The 20,155-nt window shown below is 43.5% G+C and overlaps 1 protein-coding gene across 2 annotated transcripts in view; it reads right to left on the reverse strand.

Annotated features, from left to right (window-relative positions):
• Positions 1-20,155, reverse strand: part of zbtb16b (zinc finger and BTB domain containing 16b) — a 33,383-nt gene extending 13,228 nt beyond the window's left edge. Inside the window, exons 1-4 of one of the 2 annotated variants that reach the window (XM_028967159.1) lie at positions 19,788-20,155; positions 18,023-19,231; positions 10,615-10,712; positions 3,223-3,309 (exon numbers count right to left, since the gene is read on the reverse strand). In XM_028967159.1, coding sequence (XP_028822992.1) covers positions 3,223-3,309; positions 10,615-10,712; positions 18,023-19,158 — 1,321 coding nt within the window. In that variant the 5' untranslated portion in view covers positions 19,159-19,231; positions 19,788-20,155. Of the gene's footprint in view, positions 1-3,222; positions 3,310-10,614; positions 10,713-18,022; positions 19,232-19,787 lie in introns of those variants that run through there. The other variant, XM_028967160.1, reaches the window with a different exon arrangement.

The raw sequence follows: 20,155 nt of genomic DNA on the forward strand, positions 1-20,155 counted from the left end.
CCTATTATTCATACAGCAAGCTTTTACAAGGCTCTCCGCTGTGCACCCAGGTTGAATTATGGGTGGATGTCCTCAGCTGCATCTGAACAAAACCAAACAGGTGATTTTCAGTCTCTCTACACTTCACCTGGTTCAGGCGTTTCTGGCTGTTGCCAAGTGCGACCTGAGTGGTGTCAGCAGCTAGATGGTAAAGGAAATGTCAGCCTCCTATTGGCTTGTTTGGAGTAGCCTTGCACTACCACAGAGAACACGACACAAACATTGGTAGTCCACCAGAGAACTTACCACAGATACACACACGTATACACACACAAAAGCACTACTTGTCCTCTGAAAGAGGCAATAATGTTCTTGCCAGACAATAAACAGAGATCACTCTCACCTCAGCACCCAGCTGTGGAGAATCACACTTGAGTAGGGCACCGGGGATCAGCAAACCGACCCTCAAACTGCTGGAGCCCACACAACACACAGAGAAGAAAACACCGTTCCGGTGTTCCCCTCCACCACATTCACAAAGCATGTTGCAGTAAAAAAAAACAGGAGGTAAAACTAGAACCTTGCGTTGTTCTGTTTAATCATCATACTACATTTACAGCATTCCCCATATATTTACATACACAGCACTTATCAACCGCCCTTATCGACAGAGCAACTTACAATCAGTAGTTACAGGGACAGTCCCCACCTGGCGATAGTCAGGATTAAGTGCGATTTTTCATAGGCAGGTGTCTTACCGACTAGGCTATTACCACCCTACCATTACCATAGCTGATGAATTATTGATTATTTGATTATTGAACTACGATTATTTTAATAATGAGTCTGCAAATTCCTTACAGGTAATAATGTAGAACCAATCACAACTTAGATCAAGTTTCAATTGATTCACTGTTTTTTATTAATTTATTTATTCATTCATTCACTCTTCAGTAATATAAACCCTGAGATTTTATTCAACCTCAGAGGCTATTGTGCCCAAGCAGTGCAAACCAAGCACAATGGGAGAGATGACCTGTTCACATTTTAAACGCGTTCAAGATATGATCTGTGACAGCTCTGTCGCTTCTGTCATCAGTATGTGGTGGGCTTGGTGTCAGATGTTTCTCAGCCCATTCCCAGATTTCCAGCAAACTTCTAAACACCAGAGAGTGTTCTGTTCTGTACATCTTATTGTATTCGTTCTCTTGGCATTTTACAGGCTTACAACTAGTAATGCCCCAACATCCGCTGACCGAGGACAAGCCTTGCCTCAAATGACCCTGAGCCTTGATCGGTGGCAAAGTGAGAGGCATGCTGGGTAATCTAGCAGTGTGCGAAGCAGCGTGCTAAATAATTAACACAACAAGAGATGCGTTGCTCGTGTTTAACCACTGTTTATTTGATGGCCCAGTTCACCCAAGTCATGCGATGTTACCCTCGAGTAACTCTGCATTCTGGCTCCCAAATTGTTTTGCATATTCTACCATACGACGGGGACTAAAAATAAAAATTGGCAAGAGGCACTCCAGGAATTCATCTGGGATACAGACTGTCCACACACACACACACACACACACACACACACATAGACAGCATAGAAAAGCTTCTCATCCAGGCCATTGATGGAGGTTGAGAAAGTGCTTTAAACCAATAAATATCTCTGCTCTTTGAAGATGATGTTACACAGAGGCAACAGACGTGCAGTGCTGTAGGATTCTCGGCTGCACTCCGCCAATAAAGCGTGCTGTGTGTGGACGTGCGGCGGCGGCCTCAAAGTAGGTCAGCTCTGTGCCGATGACAGAGAGTAAACAACAGCACATGATGTTTTTTCTCTGAGCCTTGCACTGAATACAAACCAGCCCTCTTAATCAGCCGGGCCGCCACACCATCTTGACCTCTGACATTTGACACACTGACAGGGTCCAAAGATTCCATGCAGTACTGCCCGGCTGTTATTAAAAATAACAAGCAATGGCCAAGTAAAAGCATTTTGTAGTTTCTACTTTTTCTCACATTTGTTTAGCAAAAAGCTTCTAATTGTGGAAGATTCTTGTCTCGTCTATGCACCACTCTTCTGAGACAGATCCACAGATTGTCAGTGACTGGACAATGAGGGTCATGTACTGTAGATTTTAAGGTGTGGACCCCATCCTCTTTGTAACTTTGCGGATCGTGTAAATTAGATGGTAAGCGTAAGGCCTGTATTTGAGTGCCCAAAATTTTGCTCGCTCAACAATTGTACAAAACAAGATATGTATAAAACACAAATCATGTATAAAATGTTCAAAAGATATTACTTTAACTTTAGTTAATCTCACAGTATCCAAGACATTTTAAGCAAGGGTGCCACTCTAGTAATTACGAATGTGATCTGTCACATCCAGTTGGATGTTTTTAATGCTGTCTGAGTGGAAGGCTCCGGAACACTAAAAACTAGTTCCGGCCTCCCGTACCCCTGGCTGGACGTGCTGCCAAACCTGAAATAGAGACGTGGATGTTTACAACTCTGGGAGAGGAGGTAGAAAATTCTGTGCCTGGTTAACACCACCTCTATGCCGACATGCATTAAGTATTTATGCAGCGTGTGCTGTGTGTGGTTATGGTTACACCCCGCCATTTCAGGCAGCTTCTCTGTTTTCCTGGTGGGGACCAGGTGACAGCACCAGCACTGAGCAATCTTCATTTACACCAGTCTGCACCAGCTGAACTAAATACTAATAAACATGCAAAGGAGCCTAATGCTTAATGACAGTGTGCCTATTGTACTTCATCAAGGTTTTTTTAAAACCATGCATTTTCCTCACCAGCGAGTGGGGAGGCCATGCCATGCCCGGCCAGGCCATAAGCAGGATGAAATGGAAATAACACAGGGCTGAAATGTAGTATGACACCAGTGACGTGCCAGCCATGGGTGCCACAGCAGTGCCACACCACCACGCGACTCACATCCGTGCCAGAGGTTATTAGTGGTTGAAACAGGAGTGGGTCTGGCAATCCGCTGCTGAATTATGAAGCTGCAATCAGCTTACAGAAACCAATATGAAACGCACACCTATTTTACAGAAACTGGCCCATCAAGCTAGGGTTCCAAAATATCAGCTCCACCACACCTGACGCCACTATCCGCTGGTTTGATAACTGTCCGATAAGAGGCAACAGGTGCAGTAGAGCAGGGAAACACTAAACTGTGTGGGGTGGCCGGCGAGAATGCTGTGTTGTGTTAGAGTAGAAGGTCCTTACTTGAGTGTGTCTTCTGATGGCCCTCCAGATCTTCTTCTTTTGAGAACTGTTCACCACAGCAATCACACACAAGGGCTTTGGATCCAGCTGTGAAAAGATCAGTCAGGATATGTTACATAGTGGAATGGCAGATGGAACATGACAAAATAAAAAACTAAAGGAATTAGATTCAATTCTGGCAAAAAGTATATGAATATGAAGATTATATTGAATGATTACTTTAAAAAGGGAGAAGTTTGAAGGGCTGATTGACAGCCATCATGCACCATACTTCCTCATTCAGGACCATTTAAACACCTGTGAACACGTCTCTTGCCCCAGTGTAGCGCAGTGTCCATCTCCTCCATTTCCAACCATTCTCCTGAACCCTTTTTTACACAGTGCATTTCAGTAGACATCACTAACTTGATCTCTGCTGCAGAGATCAAGGGACATCTTGGGACCACACCCAACACCAACATGTAGATTATCAGCAGAAAGTGACACCTGCTAGACCAGTGATCTCAGGCAAAACTGACTTGATTTGATGACAGTAACACAAATCTGAATATGTTCAGTAGTGATTGATTTACAGTAAATATATAGATACTTCACATGCATTATCAATTGTATTAAAAACATTCTAAGCACATTTTACTTTCGCATTATGGTTTAATTTCATTTGAATTGCATTGGGCACATACTATAAACCCCCCAATTTGTCAAATGAGAATTGAGTTGAATTGGTCCCTAGTATGTTCTAAAAGCCAGTTCAACAGTATGTGGAGGGAATTTTGTCTGAGGTTTATATAACTATAGAACCATTCTTGCACCTTTAAAACCTAAAAAGGTATTGGAATGTCTGATCCATAAACCAATTTAATGACATTGTGTTAAAATACAGAGAGGTTGGGGTGGTTACAGAGACATTTGAGGCATACTAGAGAGGAAGAAACAGGGAAAGGGTGGAATAAAATCTCTAGAACATTGCATAATGTTCCTTAAAACAGTGGTGTACAAACCAAACAGTTCCCATGAAAAACAATCACAATCATTATTCTTTTGGCAAGATTGACTGGTTTCAATTTATTCTTGCCGTCCACTCACCAGACACCTGGCTGTAGATGATTAAATCAGCGTATTAATTTCAAATGCCTCTTCATGCAAAGAATTTATCAAGATTTGGCTTTGAATATGAATGTTCTCCAAATCATAAATCAACACAGTGAAGGAAGGTTTGATAGATGTTTGAAGTAAAAACATGTGAACACACACAGCACACAACACCATTAACTATTGACTTGAACTATTAACCACACCTTGTCTGGTCATTTGATTATAATCCTGTTTGTTTGCCTTTCACTATCAGAATATAATCCAAAATCTTGTGCTGTGTCCTTGTTATTCCACCTTCAATCTTCTCCATGAGTGTGCATGTGGTTTTTGGTGTCTATATATTGGATTACTTTGGCTTTGTTTCAGCCATCATGTCTATGTTCCAGTGTGTTTCTCACTTCTCTAAACTTCCCTGGCGAGCCTCTTTATACAAAAATGGTACGTTTGCATTCTTGTATTCACAATCAAAAAATCTAGTATGATTATTACTATAATCTGAGCCCAGTCTGAAATGAAAGTCAATAGTTCTCAGTTCACACAACCAACCTCTGTGAACATCTTTAACATGGCTGGTTGTAAACATGGTGTTCTTGTGGGATTCAGGATAAATATAACCTCTACTCCATGTCTGCTCAGTTACGGCCACAACAGAAATGACCCCCAATTTATAATGCCATTCACACATCACAAACACAATTCTGAATCCAAATGCGATCAGTTTTCTGGGTTCTCCTTCACAGTAGCTCTCCTGTTTCCTCTGAGTATGTCTGAGTGTGTTTTGTGAGAGAGTGTTACAACAGACATCTGTCAAAATGTCAATTTGTCTGGGAGTCTGTGGTGAGCCCTGTGCATGTGAATGTAAATGAATTTGTGTTGAAGTATGTTTGTAGTCTGTAGTCACTTCTGACAGCTGGAGCAAACTGGGGATAAAGAAAACAAATAAAATTGTGAATTCCTGAGCCAATATGTTCCAGGAAGCTCTAGGCTCACTGCACAGCCTGTAGACATCAAGGCAGGCTACTGCTGGCGCCACAATCAGCCTCCATCACAACACTTTGTCTCGCATACAAAAATGCCAGCCAGCGTAGAGCAGAATACAAAATCAGCCCATTACAGACTGGAGCACTGCTCGATATGAGAGGATTTAAAGCTGCTGAGGCTTTAAGTTAGGATACATTCCTTATACTGTCAACAATTTCTCTACTACCAAATCTCTTTAAACTGTCAACATCAATTAACATCCTAACACAACCTGTGGTCAATAACCAGTCAAAATCAATTCACACCCTACCACAACCAGTATTCCATAACCTGTCAACATCAATTCACACCCTACCACAACCAGTATTCCATAACCTGTCAACAGTAATTCACATCCTACCTGAGGTCAAGAATGTTCTGGAGCAGCTTTTAATTCAAGATGTCTATGTACATTGCTGCAGTCATTTTTCCCTTCTATCCTGACTAGTCTCCCAGTTCCTTCAGCTGAAAAACATTAGTGGGGCTGAATGTTGGAAGTACAGATTAGTCTGCATCATTGAAGTTAAAAGAATGATCCAAGGTATTAAGACAACCTCCCAAGAGAACACTAGTAGAACAGGATGAATACACATCTATGAAAGTTGTGAATGAAATAACATTGCTCAGCCAGACAACCATGTGCCCTCTGTCCTTTGGATGGCAGGAATGTGACACTACCCCCTGCCCTGGGGCTTGGACCAAGAGTCATAGAAGCCATGGATGAGGGCTGGTTTATAAAAGTGTCCCGAGCAAGAAACGTAACCCTGAGCTGCTCCAGGGGAACTGTAACCCCTGATTGTAAGTTGTTTTGGATAAGGGTGTCAGCTAAATGTCGTAAATGTAGGACTATGATGACTGAGATAACCTCTAACGGCAGCAGTCCAGACACACAGTTTCAATCCATGGTGACGTGCTGGGAGAGCACAGCCCCAACACCAACAATCAGAGGCATTGACTAAGGGTCAAGATGGACCAGGATGGGCTGACGTGAATGACATGACAGAGGGATGTCAAAGGTGCGGACAGGTCACTGTAGGTCTGGATGAATAATCTATAGAAATTGGCAAACCCAAGGAAGCACTGGAGCTGCTTAATGTTGAGGTTGGTGTGGGCAGCCCGGTATCACATGGCTGGGCCATTGGACAGCCCTTAAGAGCTGATTGAGAATCATCTGAAAATGGCCTGGTTTGTGTGAAAGGTTAGGATTAGGGACTCCAAAGTCTCCAATTTCACATAGAGGTGGTGGTCCAGGAGCCATTGTAGGAACTGAGGAGCAATCAGGGGAGAACACTAGGATATCGAAAGTATATGAATGTATCAAAAGTGAAAATTATGATATGAAGATGAATCGGCCAAGAAATTCACAGAGGACTTAGTTCGGAAATAATTGGAACCCTTAGTGAAAGTTGATAGAGACACAGAAGGATCACTAGATAGATCACTCATAGTGGCAACTGGATGTGGGGAGCCCAGTTTTACATTCATCTCCCTGCCGAATGCACACCAGGTGATAAGCATTGTGTAGGTCTAGTTTGGTAAGCTAACAAAAAATTCAAATGTGTTCAAGTTGTGAAGCAGAAGAGTTTTTTTTTTTTTTTACGATTTCCTGTTGTTGATACATTGGAGGACTCCATCTTTCTTATTGACAAAAGGAGCTCATGGCAAGCACAGTCTTAAATGAGAAGTTGGGATTAGCTGGGTCTTTACCAACTATATAGTATTGTTTATCTATATCTAAAATATTAAAGTAATGCAATGAGAATAAATTGAAGGAGCGCCCTCTGCTGTGTGCTTTTCTTCTTGTGTATGTTTTTTAGTGGTCAGCTCTGTGGTTCATATATGGTGCACTAGCTATTGATCTGAAACATAATAACTTGAATGCATTTTATGGATAAAAACAGCAAAGGTAAGATATACTTTATGGTTAATTTACGCTGTTCTTCTGCTGCTTGTAATCTGCAACTGTACCCAAGTAATAGCTATGCCTCTTGCTTGTTTATGTGCTTGGTGTTGTAATTTTATTTATGTTATGTTGTTTTGCACATTTAGTTGAGATTCTGCTTGTTACATCGATATGTGTCATGCATATGTCTGTACATGTTTAGCAGCTTTTTAAAGTATTTAAATGGCAGCAACTCTCAGCCTACCTTTGGTAGCCAGAGCTATCGGGCTCAAGGGAACACCTTGTGAACAAACAATTCACATCTCAAAACAGCCGTCGTTCTTTAACCCGTCAAAAACAATCCATATCCCACTACAACTAGTGTACCTTGGCCGATCACCAAATCACATCCTACCACAGCCAGCATTCCCAAACCTGTCAACAACAATTCACATTCCACTACAACAGCTGCCCTTAACTTGCCAACACCAATTCAGAGAAATGAACCGACACTTATTTTAGCATTGCTGCAATCAAAATGTTCCACTGCTTCCTGTTTTGAATGAAGACAAGAGATTGGATTGATAGAGAAAGAGAGATGATGGCCTGACGGCAGCTCCTTCAGGACCACTCTCCCTGTATGGCTCCCTGAAGCCAATCATGAGGGAGGTCTGACAGTAAACAGGATACCTATAATGCTGTGAAACTTTCACTGCTCTTTGCTTCCTTCCACTGCTATGCTCTGCTCATGCACTCTTGGAAGCCATGGTTGTGCAGAGCAGAGAGCTTCATTAATGCTGGGAACTGGGTACAGTATGTTCTTGGACAAACATCTGCGAGCTCATAAATGCTCCAGAACGTTGGCAGAACATCCTGACCTGCCAGCTGTACATGACGTCAACGCAATGAGCGGCAGGGGGTGGCGACATGCCAGTAGACAGCTCTCACTGGCACAGGACCCACATCTACCATCCGACGTCTTCACACTGCACACATGCACACACACAAACTCACAGTTTTCACCCCCCCCCCCCCCCCACACACACACACACACAATCAAGCTCACAATTTGTATAAACACATGCATGCAAACATCCTAGCTCACACACAACACACGTAACCACAAACAGGTTTCACTCAGAACACAGAACACCTACACACACCTACACACACACAAAATACAGTGTCCACTTTACATTCTCACAGACTGTATCTGGAATGTTGCTATTTTTAAAAGAAGGAGATTTCAACATCACAGAAGAACTTTTCCAGGAGAAGGGAGGGTTGAGGTAAGGATATATGCATCCACAATGTCACCATACTCGCATTCAGCTGGATGCCCTCTGGTTCCCTGACAGAAACATTTGGAGAAGCTCAGCATCCAAATTTGTTTCTATGTAATGTTCACCTCACAGAATTCTGGGCAATTGGCCCGTATCCATGACAAGGCTGACAACACTGGCATCCTCTACAGTTTATACTGCAGGAAACAATTTACGAGTGAAGGCGAGTGAAGAAGACCATGGATGTTACAGTTTTTCTTGATTTGACCTGCTTAAAGAGACTGGGATCCACTTGATTTTTATCATCACACACCGTTAACATGGATGTCCTTCAAGCAGTCCAAACTCTATTGTTGTAGATGTAATAACCAAACAGAAACCACATATTCCTACCGATTAGAAACAACCTAGATTAGTATTCAATTACTGAATCACTTGTTTGACGCTCCTTTACACAAATCTTTACACAATCAGTCTGCAAGCCTTAAAAGGTGCCACGTCTCTGTTGTGCTTTGCAAACATGGATGGAAGAGGTCTAATGCAGATAAGAGTGAGAGTAAGAGGAAGAGGGGTCAGAGAAAGAAGAGTCTGTGTATGAGGTGGAGCTGTATTTGGAAGGTATCAAGTTTCAGATGAAATTTGGGCAACCTGTTCTAAACAGAAACACTGATGCATCCATTGTCAGAACTTTTCGGCAGGACAACAGGTAATGTTTCAGTACAGTATCCAGAAATATCTTCAGTGATATACACTATGTAATTTTTCCTCATTCCCATTACATGTAATCTTTATAGAATCCAATGGTCACCATTTGCTGAGCAGAAGGTTGGGCTTGTTGTGAACATGGTTGAGGTAAAAAAAATACCATAATGCTGTGTGACATCAGACAGCAATGATCACAGATCAGGGCATATTTAGAAACATCAACAACGTGAGCCTGACCACCATCAACCACATGATAGTGAAGTGATTGCCATTGTGAAACACTGCAGCACAGCACACGGTGACACAACAAAATGTGTCCTTCTGATTTTAACCATCACCCTTGGTGAGCAGTGGGCAGCCATGACAGGCGCCCGGGGAGCAGTGTGTGTGGATGGCGCTTTGCTCAGTTGCACCTCAGTGGCACCTTCCAATTACGGGGCCACCACTGCCCCTAAGATGGAACCATATGGTCATGATGCAACTCTATAGTTCAATTTCAAAGGAATGCTGACGTCGTGAAGGAGGCCAGATGCCAATATATGGAGGTAAGGAAATATTACAATACTGTAATGCCTTGTCATATCATGCAGTTAGAGTCCACTGGAATCACCTTTCATTGTAATTTCTGCATTTTTACTTATAATGGAGCTTGAAGATGAGGAGGCACGTCATGTTTTCAGCTGACTACCCCCACTATTGGCCCATACTACAAAAAACACCCCATAATATTCCTGAAAGCACTTTATGATAGGTTGATCTCACCTGAGGAGAGAGGGCTGTTGAGGCCTGGCATGCCACTCTTCGTCATTATCTTGGACAATGGGTTCCATCACTCTCGCATTGTCATTGAGTGTTTTACAGCATACCCTTGCATGGTGATGCAGTTCCACCCACCATATTCCACATTTTGAATCCCATTGAGGGGTTCTTAGAGGTGGAAGGTTTATGATAACCATGCCTCTGAGCAAATGCTCTGGCTGAATGCAATGACTGCTGCCGCCCAGGAAATAGGTGCAGAAGCATGTCAAGGCATTCAAGAAGATTTTTCCCTAGGTGCATTGCAAGAGATGATATTGAATATGATGTGGATGAGGCCACGTGGCCCCATCATCAAAGAGAGAAGAGACTGAGAATCCATAGTGACTATTTCTTATAATTTGTACTTTGTTGTGCAGTTTTTAATGATTGATTGGCAAGAGCTCATACATTGTGCCTTGTTTGAAGGCAAAATTTATTTTTGGCATGTTAGAGCATTCTGCAAACAAAATTAGTCATTGTGACCATGAGTGCCGCTGTTTAGGCCTGCATGTTAACTGCTTTGAAAATGTGGAGGTCAAGTTGCATCAAAGTTAATCAAGTAAAACTGTAAACCCAGCATTCCAAGCAATCCTGGAGGGTGGAGCATACCTGAGTGTGACAGCAGGTGCATCCTCAGCCGCAGACTGTCCAGGAAGAGCTTTCCACACACCTCACAGCCGTATGTCTTCATTCCACAGTGGAGCTTTCTAGTGAAGAGGGAAAAGGACAAAGATAAACTGATAATTCTTGATTGTGTGTATGTATTCATTATTGTATTTCTGTCAACATCTTTTCATCAGATAATGTTTTTGTTTCAGAATTTACACCATCTGGTTAGAGCATCTAAATGATTAAAAACATGTCATCAGATATAAGTTTTTTTATTGTATTTTTTTTCTGTCAGACTTGACCAGGTCATGGAACTGTCCGGTCCTGTCCTGAACAGCCATTGCATTCAGTAAGAAACATACAGTGTGGCTGTTATGCTCTGCCACAGCCTCCCATTTGGCTGCAGTAATGACATCTGTCTAGGGTTGCATACAGGCTACTCAACTGGAATCTATGCCTCTGTCTCCCGGCACAACAGCAAGTACAGAACCTCAGAGCAAACAGACTCTGCAGAGTCTGCACCTTTAGGTCTACAAAATGTAATGTAATATAATGTAATCTAGTGAGAAACTCTATATACAGTAAGAGTCAAAAGTTCTTGTTAAAGTTTTTTTCTACATTGTACATTAATACCAATTAACTCCTATCAAGGAACACATATAAAATTATTTTGAAAACCAAAAACTGTTAAACAAGCTGGAAGATGTTTTACATGTTAGATTCTTCAAAGTAGAAGTTTTTGCTTTAATGACAGCTCTACGCCCTCTTTGCATTCTCTCACTCGGCTTCATGAGTTCGTCGCCTGAAATGTTTTTTAATTAACAGGTATGCTATGTTAACAAGTTATTTATTTGCCTTCTTAATGTGTCTGAGACCATCAGATGTGTTGTGTTGGGTTGGTCTATACAGTGAGTAGCCCCATTTGATTAGTGGTCTAATCATTACTTAAAAGACATGAATGTCAGTCAATCTGCAAATGAAAGAACTTTGATCATATCCCCAAGCGTAATTGCAAAGACCATCAAATGCTATGATGAAAATGGCTCTCATGAGAACCACCCCAGGAAATGAAGACCAAGAGTTACCTCTGCAGGGGATGATAAGTTAAGTAGAGTTGTCAGCCTCAGAAAATGCACATTAGCAGTTCCTCAGATTACTGTCCACGTAAATCACAGTGTTCAAGTAGCAGACACATCTCAACATCAGTTGTGTGGTGAATCGGGCCTTCATGGTCTTGGGCCAAGACACACAAGGAATGGATGTTAGACCAATGGAAATTTGTCCTTAAGTCTGATGAGTCCAAGTTTGAGAGTTTTGATTCCACCCACCATGTCTTTGTGAAAAGTAGAACAAGTGAGCGGATGGTTTCCATGTGTGGTTCCCACTGTGAAGCTTTGTAGAAGAAGGTGAGATGGCATGGCTTTGTTAGTGACACTTTCCAAGGTACACTTAACTAGCATTGCTACCACAGCATCCTGCAGCTTCATGCCATCACATCTGGATTGTGCCATCATTTGTTTTGCAACAGGACACACCTCCAGGCTATGTAAGTGCTTTTAACCCATCACTCTTGATGAGCAGTGAGCAGCCATGGGCAGTGGTTGGGGACAGTACTATGCTCAGTGGCACCTCAGTGGCATCTTGGCATATCAGTATTCTATTACGGGGCCACTTCCTTAATCGCTAGGCCAAGGAAGAGTGCATCAGAAGACCTGGCCTCCAAAATCACCTGACCTATACCCAGTTGAGATGGTTTTGGATGAGTTGGACAGCAGAGGGGAGGCAAAGCAGCCTACAAGTTCCTCCGGGACTTCAAAACTATGAGAATGAAAAGATCGTGGCTACTTTGAAGAATCTAAAATATGAAGCATATTCAGATTTTTTGGTTTACATAATTCCATATGAGTTCCTGCATAGCTTGGATGTCTTCCGTAATCTAGTGAATATGTGAAATGCTAGATTTGATTCAGTGTCCAGCCAGGAAGAAGGTGTGAACTGACACTGTCCTGTCATGAGCAACGGGGACAGGATGTTTTATGTTGCAGCTGCAGTGTAGAATGAAAGATATTAAAAATATTTCATCATTTTCTGTTCAGAATTTTCAGTATTCTGTCTATATCAAATGTCATTCCTGTCCAATTATTTATACATCCCTCCTGTTTTTAATGTCAGCTTATTCTGCCACATTGACTTCACTGAGCCTGAGTTGTCCTGCTCATATTTGTGCATCTGTGCTCATTAACTCACACAGCCTTGTTTTCATAATGACAGCAGATAAGTGGTGACTCCACCCACTTTCAGCTCCACCTCAACCAATAACTAAGATGATAGAATTAGTGCCTGCATCACAGAAAGGTAACACCGGGTAAACACATCCACATGACGCTGCTAGCAGGTTGGATAACACCAGCAGCTGCCTGGACAGTGAGAGTCAGCTGATCATTTGCACAGTCATTACAACACACACACAAACACACACAGATTCCAAGCAGCAAGGAATCTGCCCAATCACACATGGCTTACATTAACACTCAAAAACATGTTGCTCAACTTCATAAATAAAAGTTCATCCATCCATGTCAGGACGCCACATTCTCACCATAAAAAAGAAATAAAAAATGAATGCCAGGTTTACCAGGTAAATCACCTGATGTACAGAGGAGCGCACAGTTGCTGACAATGTGAAACCTGAGCAAATAGGAGCATGTCACAAATCTCTCTTCTTGCATAGGACCTCAGGTTTTATTCTATAAATAAATTAGTCCTACAATCAGCATATAGCTAATTTAATCAGTGCAACTGTTTTCAACTGTAATCAAAAACAAGGACATGCATGTACACAAAAATAGCGTTCCTCAGAAAACGTTCTTCAGAGAACCAACTTCTGAAAACCCAGTTACAGAAGGACTGGGTAGAACAAAAAGCCTATTGAAGAGGGCAAAGGTCAGCAAGGTGACCTGACCTCTCAAAGCCCCGATCCAGCATAAAAGGTCCTGACTGTGTCCGATTGCACACACTGTCCTGACTGAGCGGTTTCCAGAGCAACAAGCACAAAGGAGTTTGACAGACATGATGAAACGATTACAGAGCAGCAGCATGTGTCTAATGGACCTACACAAGAAAGCAGCATCTGCATTGCTGCTAACTTCTCGTTAACTAACAAATAGCAAACACCATATGTGTTCTTGCTTGGGACTACGGAATGTTCCACTTTCTGTTCAGGCCATAACAGGCGGATGAACACCTGAGAATGGCTGGAATAGTTTGGAAGAGTCAAACAAGTTGCTTCTTGGTCAGCTGCTTTAGGTTGGAGGGGTCTGCTGAGAGCCTGGAGGCAAGGCAATGGATGAGGGGGAACAAAAGGACTCACCTCTCTGTGAAGAAAAGAGTGAAGAAAAGAGTGCGGAGGACAAAAGCAGGTTTAAAACACCCGAGGCCTGTGAATACATAGTCAGAGGTGCAGAACTGAGGCTTGCTGGTCAGTGTATTTACAGGATGGCACATGGAGTTTCTCCACAGTGTGTGGATGGGACACCAGTTGGGACACCATTTATGTTTCATCTTTTCACATCCTGTTCTCTACACACACATATTAGAAACTATTGTTCAGTGTCACCTCGAGTGTGTGGACATTGAGACAACAATCTAGCCGCTTTGTACTCCTTCATCGGTGGTCAGTTTCTGACCACAGGCTGCTGTCTTCATTCCTTCTACTGCTACTTTGAAAATAGTCCCATGGTAAGAACTGACTGTAGACATTAATGCATGTAAAAAAGTTACACATTCCAGAAGAGAATTATATTTCCCCTGATTCTTTCACATGTATTTATATTACATCCATAACATCAGTACAAACTCCACTGTGCATGTGCAACATTTTACTATTTTTCAAAATAATTATCTCTATTGCTATAGTGTTTTTATTCTATAATAGTCTGCATATCCATTGGGATGATGTAACAGGTAAAAGTCGTGTCTTACTTCATTTCACACTGTGACATGCATGGCACTGAGCCCTGGTACACCTTCAGTGTATCTGGTTAATCACTGCTAATCCCCACTGTAACTATTCTCTGAGAATATTTTATTTTATTTTATCACAGCATGACAGAGCAGAGGGTGGATCCAGACATGCGCCTGTCTGGAATGCAGCTCTGCATAAATAATCAGACCCCGGCTACATTCACCTGTATCTAAGGACTCGGCATAAATCAACACCCAGAGACTTTGGAAAAGACTGATGGTCTTTTTTTTATCTCTCTGGCAGTGTTTCTGTACACTAGACAACAGATTTCAACCACGACGGATAATGCTGCCGCCCTCACATTATTCCTGCAGTAGCTGAAGGTAAAGTCCTTCTTCTTTTATTCAGCTGACAGATTGCCCTTCATCAAGCAACAGGGCAATCAGGGCTCAGCAATTTCATTTCTCACACCCTTTCCAAACACCAAATCAGATGAAAAGCTGGAATGCTGGACACAAGGGAAGGCGTGGATCTGTAGCAGTGTGGTACGATGTTGTCTTTCTTTACTATGTCTGTATATACAGTACAGGCCAAAGGTTTGGACACACATTCTCATTCAATGTGTTTTCTTTATTTTCATTTATTTTCATTTTCATTGGTAGATTCTCACCGAAGGCATGAAAACTATGAATGAACACATGTGGAGTTATGTACTTAACAAAAGAAAGGTGAAATAACTGAAAACATGTTTTATATTCTAGTTTCTTCAAAATAGCCACCCTTTGCTCTGATTACTGCTTTGCACTCTTGCCATTCTCTCGATGAGCTTCAAGAGGTCGTCACCTGAAATGGTTTTCCAACAGTCTTGAAGGAGTTCCCAGAGGAGTTTAGCCACTTGTTGGCCCCTTTGCCTTCAGTCTGCGGTTCAGCTCACCCCAAACCATGTCGATTAGGTTCAGGTCCGGTGACTGTGGAGGCCAGGTCTCCACTTCTTATTAAGTACATAACTCCACATGTGTTCATTCATAGTTTTGATGCCTTCAGTGAGAATCTACCAATGTAAATGGTCATGAGAAGGTGTGTTCAAACCTTTGGCCTGTACTGTGTATATATATAAAAATACTATAGTTATATATAAATAACTATAATATTACAGAGGTGTCTTTGCCCCATTCTTTTTCCATTTAAATGTTTCATATCATCAAGTGGTTCATCACACCAGGCTAGTGGTTCAACATCTCTAGCCACACCCAGGCCTGATTACTGCCAGACGTCTTAATCAAGAAATCACTTAAATAAAATCTATATAAAATAAAATCTTCTGGGACGTTGACCAGAAGGTCGTCAAAATTCGGACATCATTTGGAGATCCAAGGAGCCATTATCCACAAATGGCAAAGACATGGAATAGTGGTGAATCTTCTCAGGACTGGTCAGATGACCAAAATTACCCAAAGAGCTCAGTGACGACCCATCCAGGAGGTCACAAAAGACCCCACAACAACCCCACAAAGATCTTCAGGCCTCAGATAAGCTCAGTGTTCATGAATAATAATGGAAAAAATGGCCTGCATGCCAGAGTGCCAAGATGAAAACCTGCTGAGCAAAAAGAACATTAAGGCTCGTCTCAGGTTTGGGAGAAAAAATCCTGATGATCCAAAAGACTTTTGGGAAAATACACTGTGGACTGACGAGACAAAAGTTTTTAGAAGGTGTGTATCCCATTACATCTGCTGTAAAAGTAACATTTCAGAAACAGAACATCATACCAACAGTAATATATGGTGGTGGAAGTGTGATGGTCTGGGACAATTCTGCTGTCTACCTGAAGGAGAATGTCTGGCCACCTGTTCATGACCTCAAGCTGAAACGTACTTGAGTTCTGTAGCAGGACAATGATCCAAGTCACACCAGCAAATCCATCTCTGATTGGTTGAGTCCTGACCTGAATCCTATTGAGATGCTGTGGCATGACCTTAAAAAGGCAGTTTATGTTCGAAAACCCTCCAATGTGGTTGAACTACAACAATTCTGCAAAAGTTAAGGGGTCCAGAATTCCTGCACAGCACTGTAAAAGACTCATTGCAGGTTATCGCAAATGCTTGATTGCACTTCTTGCTAATAAGTGTGGGCCAACCAGTTATTAGGTTTAGGGGACAAAAAACTTTTATGTTTACTTTGATTAATATTGAATACTATTTCATGATCTGAAACATTTCAATGTGTCATGGAAAAAAGAGGTAATTATTGGCTTATTGTTACTTAATTTTGGACTGATGCAGGGGCTGCTCTTTTCACTTCAATATTTGAACATTATCTTTTGTAATACATTTTGTTATTGCACTTTTTATGGTGTGATCAGTTTCATCAGTTGACTAAACAATCACTAGTTGCGCTCCAAATATTTACACAAATGCATTTGTTTCCCAAGAACCTGCATGCACACACACACACAGATGAGCAAAGCGAACATTTAGGCTCACGCCATCAAAAACATCCACAAGATGCCAGCATGCTTCCCAGAGAGCTGAGGCCATATCAAGGGGATGATCCATATTCAACCAGACTCAAACATATTGTATAGCAATGCCGACTTAGTCATATAAAGGCATAAATATTTGCAGGAAGGAGTTGCTTACTGACGTGTTCATTTTACACTCATAATTTCATATGTCATCATTTCACTCCAGGATATTATTTATGCAGTAAATCATTCTACTTAGGTCCCTTTCCTCCCTATGTTAATAAATGAATCATATTATGCATCTGGTCTAGGTTGTCCTGGGTAGGCCACTGTTGCGCTGCTACATACATCGCTCAGATCACACCACCCAAATGGAATTGATTTCCAAACCACCAGTGCTGAAACTGGAGGAATCTTGTCCAGTCATGAAAATTAAAAGTTGACTCCTCTTGATGTCTCTGTGATTTTTTTTCTGTGAAATATGAGCTCCTTTAGAACTGTACCTGACAGTAAAATGACCATTAATAGTACAAAGTTACATCCATGAAATTTTTGGATGTAAATGCAGCATTCCAGAGTAAAGCAGCTTAAAAGACAGCATGCAAAACTGAATGGCATCAGCAAACAGCTGCATTATGATTATGGGATGCCCATCAGCTCCTCACAAAGGGCACATTCAGCGGCCTCACAAAGTCGGGCTATTCTGGAGATCATGCGGCCCTTCCTTCTTCAACCTCTAGCTTTGCACTGAGTTAAGGAAAGGACAGGATTCCAGGGCTGATGTCCTAAATGTCACGCGGCAGAGGTCAGGGCTCATCATTCCCTGACGCTCTCACCGCTAATCAGACATTCGTCCTGTTGCAGCCCTGGCGGAACGATTTCATCACTTGAGGAGCGGAGCTAAGCTGAATCCACTCAGGCCACCCCGCGGCACCCCGCTAATGGGTCTGCTCAGCACGGAGCGGGAGCGTTTCGCCTACCTGTGCTGCGCCGATGCCTCGCCGTCAGGCAGCTCGGCGCCGCAGACATCGCAGCGCTCGCCCGGACTCCGGCCCTCCTGCTTCACGCCCAGCTTGCTGAAGAACTCCCTCTGGATGAAGCTCTGCTGAAAGAGGTTGCCGTAGGTGCTGAGGTCCGTGGACATGGCCAGGGTGGATGGGACGGGCATGGGCGTGGCCATCGAGACTTGCATGGTGTGGGTGGGGGGCAGGGCATAAAGAGACGCCAGGTGCCGCTCTGCCAGACCGGCGATGCCAGTCAGGGCCACCTGGCTGATGTCATCTTCGCGGGGGCAGTGAATCTCTCTGGCGCTGGTGATCACACTGTTTCTAGTTGGTGTCCCGGGAGCCTCCTGGTTCCTGTCCCTGAGGCTCTCGGCGTTGATGGAGGAGCTGGAATCGTGGGAGGCCGTGTCCACATGCATGAACTGATTCTTTATGTCCTCGCCTGGCACTTCGCCCAGTACCTGCTTCCTGCTGCCCTGCAGGAGGGTCTGGCCAAGGCTCATCAGGCTGTCCACAGCAGCTTTGGTGGGACTCAGGGTCTCGTGTCCTAAAGGAGATGATCCTGGGGACCTCTTGTCAATCAGAGCCAAGCAATTGCGGCTAGAGATGCTGTAACCGCTCTCCTGAATGGAATGCTTCTTGGAGATGAGGGCGCTTCTAAAATGCCTGACTCTGCGGTCGTCCTCCTCCATATTTTCATTAAAGTTCATGTCCACATCTTGCTCTTCTGAGGACTGGATGGTCTCCAGGATCTTCAGGCACTGCTCTTCCAAGTACTCGATCTCTAAGATCTCTGCTGCGTAAAGAAGGTCGTCTAAATCCTCCAGTTTTGCCTGGAGAGCCGCGGTGTAGGCATACTCCAGGATCTGCTGAAAGGTCTTTGGCGAGAGGAAGTCAAGGGTGTAGTGCTGGCTGTTGCGGTGGAACAGAATCTCAAACATCTTGCTGGTGCACGCCAGCACTGTTCTGTGGGCATGGAAGTCCTGGCTGTCCACGGTTATCACCACGTCACAGAGGGTCCCCGACAGCCGCATCTGGTTGGCCTTTTGTAGCAGCGACGGGGGGTGGGAGGGGTTCTGGAGGTGGATCATTCTCATTTTATTAAAATCCATACTATTCACTGTTACTGCTCCAGAGCATTAGGCTGGCTGTCCCGTGTGCTTCTCCTCTGGAGGACTTTCCTGTCTTGGAGAGAAATTGGCAGCTAGGTTATAAACGTATAATAAGCAGTTTATATTGCCCATGCTGCATAAAAAACTGGCAGTGAGCGCAGACGGGTGTACACTGAACCTCAGCATAACCTCAGGCTTACCTGTGAAGATCCAACCAAGACTGGCCATGGACATAACGTGTAGATGAGGGGGGAAAAAGCAGGACTAGGGACACATTTGGGATTTGGGAATTTATCATGGACCAAAAGTAAAAGATAAAGGAGGAAGGAATGCTGATGGGTTAGAGTAAAAAGCCTAATACTAAAACCATAAAAAAAAAACATCAAATGTTCTCCCTACAACTTTTATTCTTTTTTTATAAACGCAGCGTAACCGGACAACGTTTCCTCACGCGCCCGGACCGGAGGCGCTGAAAGTTCTGCATGAAACTTGCCGGAACACGAGAACAAGGTGTTCATCATCGTCGTCATCATCAGACACCCCGACAGCTGAACGAACGCGTGAACGTGGAAACATCTCGCCGCCGCCCACCCACCCCAGGTCCCCTTCAACAGGTCCCCGCGTCTTACCTGGTGCTCGGGCTGCGGTCAGGACGGCAGCGGCATGGCGCGGCACTGGCAGCGGCGGACACCCGAGTTCACAATACCCGCCCCACGCGCCCCGAACCCCGCTCTGGCCGCCGGAGCGAATCACCAGCGGCGTGACGTCACCGCTCTGAGTCACGGAGACTGAGCCGCGAATATTTCATCACGTCTGCCTATTTTCCTCTGTGAATGTGTCTTGCATCTTCTCTCTCTCTCTCTGCAGGTATGAGTGTGTGCAGCAGGCGGGACAACATGCAGAAAGTTCATCTCTCCCCGCTTCTCGCGTCTCGGCGCCATGACGTCACGGCGTAGCAGAGGAGTGGGTGCATTTCTTCTGAAGTGGTGTTCGGATG

Source organism: Denticeps clupeoides, chromosome 2 (assembly GCF_900700375.1).
Source record: "Denticeps clupeoides chromosome 2, fDenClu1.1, whole genome shotgun sequence".
Taxonomy (NCBI): domain Eukaryota; kingdom Metazoa; phylum Chordata; class Actinopteri; order Clupeiformes; family Denticipitidae; genus Denticeps; species Denticeps clupeoides.